Raw genomic sequence first — 7,483 nt, 5'->3', positions numbered from 1 at the left:
AGGAGCAGATAAGTGAGGAACAAGGAATTTACATGAGAAACAGGTTCCCAGCCTGGATTTAAACTCTTAACATTGTAATGGTGAACAGACTTACAGAATAAGATTAAGATTCAATCTGCATTTAATGGAGCAGATCTGAGGCGGCCTCTACTTGAACCTTGAAATGTGAGATGTCACACAGGGCAGCCTATTTGACATGTCACCTACTGGTGAGAACTCTGAGCCTTTGATTGAGTTTTATCAATTACGGAAAATACTGGGACTTTCTTTAAAGTTGCGAGCCTTACGTGGCCAAGAAGCGCCTGCTGTTGTGTTGAGGTACAAGTTTGTTAGGAGAAAATTAACAATCCTCTAAAATGTCCAGTCAATCTATACAAGTAAGAAAAAGGCTTATATTCATTGTGCATTGTTTCCTTAAGTGGTGCACTTTGTTTTACTGCTGTCCTGTATGATTGTTTCTGCTTCTGCTTGTTGACTTGAGATCATAGTTTGGCCACCTTTTCATTTAACACTGCATCTGTAATGGTTGCCAAAAATAAAAATCCACCCGTTTTCTATCTTTACTTGACTTCCCACAATGGAGTTAAATCAGCATGTAAATACTCCCAGAGTGAGAGAGGGTTTTTTCTTCTCTACTTAGCTGGCTCTGTTTATCTTAGATCTTTTAACAGACTAAGCATTTTGTTCTTGTGCAAAATGTAGTCCTAAATGCACTCAGTGAAAGTTGCTGAAACACATAACAGCAACTTATTTTCTTTTTTTCTCTTACTGTATAGGGTAACAGTTGCGTATGCTTTTTTTGAATTATTGAAGTGGATCTCAAACACACGATGTCAGCTCAAATAAACGCTTTTCTAAAACACAGATTTTACATGAGCCTTTTTAAAATCATTGTTAGAGTCTTTTTTTTTGTCTCAGAACAATTGAGGGAGGAGTCAGTTGTTGGGGTCAGCGTTTGGTTGAAATTGAGTGAAATTATGAGTAGCCCACCCCTTCACCTAACAAGCCCCCCTCCTTCCTCCCTCACATCTCCTCTCTATTGACGGGCTCGCCTGCATCATACTGAAGACCCCGTTGAGAGGATCTTTTCTCACTATATAGAGAAGATGCAGCTCCGGCGCCTTTGAGATGATCGCCAGGATTTACTCCGCGCCTCTCTGCTCCTAAGTTCTCTAAAGGGCAGGCACCTTCGGCTGTTTTAAAATAACCACCTGGACTGCTAGCACTGTGAAAACATTTACCTAGTGGAGTGAATGTGAATGAACTTCCCAGTGTTTGCTGCCAAAGCGTCGGAGTCATTCAAGACAGTGAGCATATTTTTCTTCTGCGCGACCAGCTGTGGTTTAGCGCCGGTGCGTCGGTGCCTCTCGGCGCAGTTTGTGTTGCAGGTGCTTGGAGAAGCAGCGCGAGGACAGATGGCTGCGCTGACGATACAACGGACCGACAACTTTTTGCACACATTTTTACAGGTTTGTTAGATTCTTCTTTATTTTATTTTGTTTTAAGGCGGATGCGTTTGTTTGCTCCTCCTTTCTCTGTTGTGAGAGCGCGAGTGTTCGCAACTTGTAAAATAGTATTTAGCTTCTCGGATGGTAAAATCATTTTATGACAACTGAAACTAGCAGGAAACGAGGGGGGGGGAACTAAAATAGTTTGCACATATTTTTTTGATGTAAACTTTTTTTTTTTAACTTCAAAGTTTAATTTTCAATTTGCATGATTGAAAAAAAATTTAATGCTTGTTTTTTTTTTTATCAATTTAAACTTTTGTTGACCCTGAAGATCATCGAGTAGGACAGGAAACCTGATGTGTTTTTGTATATTATTACACAGGACCGGACGCCCAGCTCTTCTCCAGAGGGGGCACCCAACGCCCTCTCCTTTCTGGCCACCACCTGCAGCCAGGCCTGGCAGGTGGGGAGCACAATGGGCTCAGAGGGTTCTCAGTTCCCCTATGAGGGCACCGTCAGCTCAACATCTGGAATGTTTCAGCTCTGGAGCAATGACATGCCACCCAGCACAGCCCTCAGCACACATCAGATGACCTTCACGGTGCCCAAGATGCAGTTCCCTGGACACATGCAGTCTGGCCTGGGTCACCATCATCATCACCATCACCCCCATCATCACCACCATGAGCTGCCTCTTACCCCTCCAGCTGAACCACCATCATCCTACTCCTTTGAACTCTCCCCTGTTAAAGTGCTGTCCTCACAGCCACAGACCAACAGCCACTACTATCCTCAGCATAACAATGTGGGACAAAACTTCCCCAGCTTCCTCCCAAATTCATCAGGTAGGCATCATTTGTCCGGAGGCCATGTGGAAGAAGGGCAGCAATGGTGGAGCCTTCCCCAGACCAACGCTACCCCTTCTAACCACCCCTTCTCCCTGGGCAGACAGCTGGTTTTGGGGCATCAGCCCCAGATAGCTGCTCTTCTCCAGGGCACCTCCAAAGGTCTGCTGAGCTCCACTCGCCGCTGCCGCCGCTGCAAATGCCCCAACTGCCAGGCAAATGGCGGAGGGTTGGAGTTCGGAAAGAAGAGACTGCACATCTGCCACATCCCAGAGTGTGGCAAAGTGTACAAGAAGACCTCACACCTGAAGGCTCATTTGCGCTGGCATGCCGGGGAGAGACCCTTCATCTGTAACTGGCTCTTCTGTGGTAAAAGCTTCACCCGTTCGGATGAGCTACAGCGGCATCTCCGCACGCACACCGGGGAGAAGCGCTTTGGATGCCAGCAGTGCGGCAAGAGATTCATGAGGAGTGACCACCTCTCCAAACACGTGAAGACCCACCAGACGAGGAAGAGCCGATCTGGACAACCTTCACAGAGCACGGACCCTCTGCTCACCAACATTAAGAGAGAATAATCGCTATGGTTCTTCAATCAGAGACAAGAATGTGTGACTCACACTCACTGCCATAGGTTTGCACTAGAGGGTAAGCGTCAAGCTCCCTGAATATATTCTGTTGTCAAAGCTCTGCTTTGGACTTCAAATACTACCATAAAGTATATTTAGTGATCATTTTGAGTTAATAATTATGTGCTGTTTGGAGCCACGCACCTTTAAAGAAAACTTGAAGCCTTTCTAAGCGATATTGTGAGAGTTTGTGCTGCATTCAGTGTACCTTTCTTCAAGCCACACAAACGGATCTCGCCTAGAGTTAACTTAATTGTATCCCTTTCACATTTTCAAATTAATTTAAATTTGATCAGAGTTGGGTTTTTTTGTTATTTTTAATTTTGTGATGTAAATATTTTTTTCATGTGATGAATTTGCAAGACATGAAAAACATTTCAAAAGGCTTTCCTAATATGTTCCTAAATAAATGTATGCCTTAGTACAGCTCTGATTTCTGTTCCCTCGAGCGAATGGATGAATGCCTGTGTTACTGTTGATCGTTAGAATTTTTTTCCAAAACATATGCTAATTTGTCTACTGCAAGGTAAGAATCTTTTTTTTAAAAATATAAACATGAGTGTCTCCGAGCCGCATACGTATCTGCTCTGAAGCAGTAATGTTCATTGCTGCAGATCAGCAAACATGTTACATTTTTAAGTTCTCTGTAAATTGTGTATAAATATCATGAACAGTTTTATTTGTATTATGGCAGCATGTAAATTTGAATAAACATTGTCCTTAAAACGGTTTCTAGCAACGTTCTCGTTTTTACACCTACAAGAAACTGAAGTAAAAAGACAGCTGGGGTCAGTCACAGTTTTAAACTTCTTAGCAACTCATTCAGCAAACGAGTGAATTTCTCAGGGCAATCTGAAGCACCCACTGAGCTAACCTTTTATTCAAATGATATTTTACTGCTTTCAGAATACAAGTGCTGCTCATTGTGCTGTTGGTGTGTGGGGGGAAGATCCTCATAAAGACCTAACATGGTGGCTGTTCAAAGATTTTCACACCTCAAAGTAAATACTCATCCCATTGATGGAGCTGTTTGTCTCGCTCGCTGCAATCAAGTTCACAGCCATGTGGCTTTTAATGAGTGTTTTCATTCTCTCAATGGAGAAAATTGAGTCAACAGATGCAACAGAGGGCACTGGAGAGGAATTCCCTGTGAATAGGACCCCTGTTGTTGAGACCCCCTCAGCAGCGGCAGGAACTCCCTTTGATTTTGCACCCTTGTGAAAGTTAATACCCCCTTCCCCCCTACTCCGCCACAAGCCTCCATATATCACAGCCACATTACGATCGGCCTCGCTTTACTGCCCAGAATGGGGCTTTATTCAAAGGCCAGCCAACCAGATGTCTGCTCATCCAGGGGTTTCTTCCCTTTGTTTTTAATCCTGTTTGAACTTTCTCCAGCTGGGATGCAAAAGCAAGCAAAATGCTTTGTCTTTGTCAGAGGTCCCGCGGTGGAGTCTGAGGACCTCCACGGCAAATTTGAAAGTTTAATCTGAATCAAATCAGAATTTAAGAGAATTCAGCGCAGACCTCAGAGCCCATCGAGTGAATTTCCTTTAAATTGACTTACCTGACATCGAGGTCAAATACTTGTTCAAATACTCTGTATAGATGGTTGTGTATTTTAAAGTAAATAAGTCTCAAATACAAAGAAAAACACAAAAACTACACTCTGTTTCAAAGACACTTTTTAATTCATATGATACAACTGTTTCTACTCAGTCAAGCATGTCATTAACAAACCCTCTCTTGGTTTTATGTCCTTGCTTTTGGTTCTCTGTAGTGGTATTCCTTTGTGTTACATGCAAAACTGCCTGATCAGTAATTCCCATGAAAAACCTCACCACTTCACATTAACTGCAGATACATTTTATGAGATGGTTCAAGTCATCTAATGCCCCATCTTTCAGTTTACTTAAGGTAATTTAGTGTTGCTTTTTGGACCGATCGATTAGCAAGCAGCTTCACTGTTAGCAGGAAGCATGAGGCCTATTGATCTTTGGTGCAGCTGTATGATTCAACTCAACTGAGAATGGAAGCCTTGTGGGGACCTCTATTGGCCACAAAGAAGAACAGACCTACTCCGCTCTCCTCTTCTTTTTGACACCGTCCAGATAGAAACACAAATATCAACGACTGGTGGTAAGAGTAGCAGCAAGCTGAGCTGCAGTTGTGTTTGGCACTGTTGAGGAGGTGGGAGCATGCAGATTTGTCAGCATCGCTCTGTTTATGCAACAACATGTCATTTTCAATGGGACCATCTGGAACGGTGACATTTTTTGGCATACCTTGGTCATTCTTCGTGGTACAAGTGAAAATGTATAATTTATGGTATGCACTGTACAGTATTTAGTCCATGTGGCCAAAAGCTAACAGAGTTTATAGAAATGGTGCACGGCTTTTAACATGACAAAAGTGGACCGATGAAACAATTCATATTAGTTTAAACCAATGAGCTGTTTTAGGGACCCCTGTCCCCAAAAATCACAAGCAACCCAAGTTGGCTTGTAAAGAAAGAAAGAAAGATGTATGTAAAGATGTTGCATGCAGAACTTTGGGTCAGCACAGCAGGCCCTTTAATGCATATCTCGCAACTCCTCTGGAGTTGCCCAAAGAGTAAAAAGTATTCTGAAGTGACGTCATACCCACAGAGAGCCTCCAGGGGGCTTCCTCATGCCTTTTTGTCCGGATCAAAGGGAGGCCGGTCAAACAGAATAACAGAGCAAAGAGGTGCTCTCAACATGGCGGCAAGAAAGAAAGTTCTTTTACTTGCAGATGAAATTTGAGCGAGTAAAGTACTTGTGGCACATTTTGTCTTTCCTCTTCTTGTTGACACAAACGGCAAACTCAGTTGTCAGCAGGGAAATGAAAATAAAATGTAAAAATGTAACTGTGTTTGTCTTCGCAATGGGGCATCAGAAAACAAAAAAGCTCTTCAAGGAAGTTTAACAGAGAGTACAAGAGGAGCCAGAGCCACTCCGTCCACACTCTCATGCGCACAAACACATCCACGCATAATTTCATAAACATACATTCAGGCACACACGTAACTCCAGTGACTTCCCCATTTAGGAATGGAATCATCAAACAAATTCCCCTTGCCCTTTCAAAGAGAGAATATAAACTCTCAAAAAAGGTAAAAAGCAGAAACTGTCACAACAGTAAGTGTCCACGGAGTATTTTGTAACTATGAGTCCAGTGACATCCCACTGGGTGCTGTTCGTGTACACTGAAGGTGATCAAGGCTAAGTCACCTCCCTTTAAATGGCTCTCTAAAAAGGAGCAAAGTCATTTATCATAGTTGCAGCCCATAGTTCCTTCATATATTCATCAGGGTCCTTCATTGATCTTCAGAAATCTTGACTGAACCAGGTAAGGTGCAGTCTGGCATAAACAAATAGTCGATTCTTGTCTTCCCAGCTGTGGCCTTAGCTGCCGTCCTCCTGACCGATGACGCACACGGCATCAAAGTTCAAAGGTCATCCTCAGCTAGCTGGGCCAGGTTGCTGGGACGACGTCCAGCTGATGGACCCGACAATGGACCCTGGTTTCCAGCATCAGAAGCCTGACCCCTGCGGCAGCCCTCTCCTGCTCTCTGCTGGGGAGAGAGGGGATGTTCATCACAAAGATATACCGCATTTTGATTTTCATATCAAAAACAACACGATACACCGTTCTATCCCAGCACTTTTCTTTTACAGCCTCAGCCTGAAAAACGCACTGGCCCACCCATCTTCTGTATGTTCCCCAGCACAAGTATAGGAAACGATTATCTGCGTTTGATAGGCATCTTTTTCTGACTTCCTTTTGCTGAATTCTGTCTCTCCCTACTTCCTGTTTGTTGTGTGCCAAGTCTGTCCAACCTGAGTAAACAGAGAGCGAAACGAAGAACAACAACTTCTGACCGGTCAGCGCAGTCCCTCTACGGACACGAGCCAAGTGATGACAGAGGGAAACTCTGCTAATGGTAATGCACGGAATCCCAATAACAGGATGCTCCTATTTTTGAATAAAATTCCGAGCTTCCAGGACAGCGAGACCCGAATTCTTACTGTGAAGCTGTTGTAATCGGGTTTCCTTCAAAAATGTTCAGAGTTTTAATAATTCCTTTACCATCCAACAGGGGGGGAAATAACTCTTTTTATGACTCAACAATGTCTCTACGGTGTGTCTGAAAAAATAGTTACCATTTTAATGGTAAATGCCTTTAAGGAAATCAGTGTAACGTTAATTAGACCTTATTTCCCACTGTAGAGCTTTGTGACGCTTTTTTGCTATTAATTAATTGTGACGTTTTGTGCGAAATAATTACATGTGTACCATCGAACCAACCCCACAGACTGATTTGTGCATACGTATACACTACCTGTACACTTTGTGTGGTTGGGGTGTACAGCCCATTTGACACAGCTTGACAGTTTGGCTGATCAGTTAAGCCAAGTCGGACATGTGATGGAGAAACAGTGTGGGAGTCAGCAGGGCATGGCTGGACCACAGTGGGCTGCAGAAGCAGGTAAGAACAGATAAGTCTCTAAGTACAGGAGTGCATGCACACAATACC

The 7,483-nt window shown here is 43.5% G+C and overlaps 2 protein-coding genes across 5 annotated transcripts in view; one reads left to right on the top strand and one right to left on the bottom strand.

The window, feature by feature from the left end:
• Positions 1–1,046: 1,046 nt before the first annotated feature.
• On the top strand, positions 1,047–3,203 carry sp5l (Sp5 transcription factor-like). The gene is made up of 2 exons (XM_005732597.1): positions 1,047–1,469; positions 1,834–3,203. The coding sequence occupies exons 1-2, from the start codon at positions 1,260–1,262 to the stop codon at positions 2,872–2,874; spliced, it is 1,251 nt and encodes a 416-aa protein (XP_005732654.1). The 5' UTR covers positions 1,047–1,259; the 3' UTR covers positions 2,875–3,203.
• A 1,390-nt stretch (positions 3,204–4,593) lies between these two features.
• Positions 4,594–7,483, bottom strand: part of arhgef25a (Rho guanine nucleotide exchange factor (GEF) 25a) — a 42,612-nt gene continuing 39,722 nt past the window's right edge. For 2 of the 4 annotated variants that reach the window (XM_005732593.2, XM_005732595.1), the window contains 2 exons: positions 7,289–7,423; positions 4,594–6,520 (listed from right to left, as the gene is read on the bottom strand). In XM_005732593.2, the coding sequence (XP_005732650.1) occupies positions 6,395–6,520; positions 7,289–7,423 (261 nt within the window). In that variant the 3' untranslated portion in view covers positions 4,594–6,394. The remainder of the gene's footprint in view (positions 6,521–7,288; positions 7,424–7,483) is intronic. The other 2 variants (XM_005732594.2, XM_005732596.1) reach the window with 2 other exon arrangements.

Source organism: Pundamilia nyererei, unplaced genomic scaffold (assembly GCF_000239375.1).
Source record: "Pundamilia nyererei isolate P.nyererei 1_Seehausen unplaced genomic scaffold, PunNye1.0 scaffold00047, whole genome shotgun sequence".
Lineage (NCBI taxonomy): Eukaryota > Metazoa > Chordata > Actinopteri > Cichliformes > Cichlidae > Pundamilia > Pundamilia nyererei.
Note: the sequence above shows the minus strand (reverse complement) of the source record. Positions and strands in the feature narration are given on the sequence as shown.

Bases quoted from the DNA above. Each gene is read 5' to 3' on its own strand.
- sp5l (XM_005732597.1), top strand. From the start codon at position 1,260: ATGAACTTCCCAGTGTTTGCTGCCAAAGCGTCGGAGTCATTCAAGACA. The intron at 1,470-1,833 runs GTTTGTTAGATT...ATTATTACACAG, and splicing joins TTTTGCACACATTTTTACAG to GACCGGACGCCCAGCTCTTC.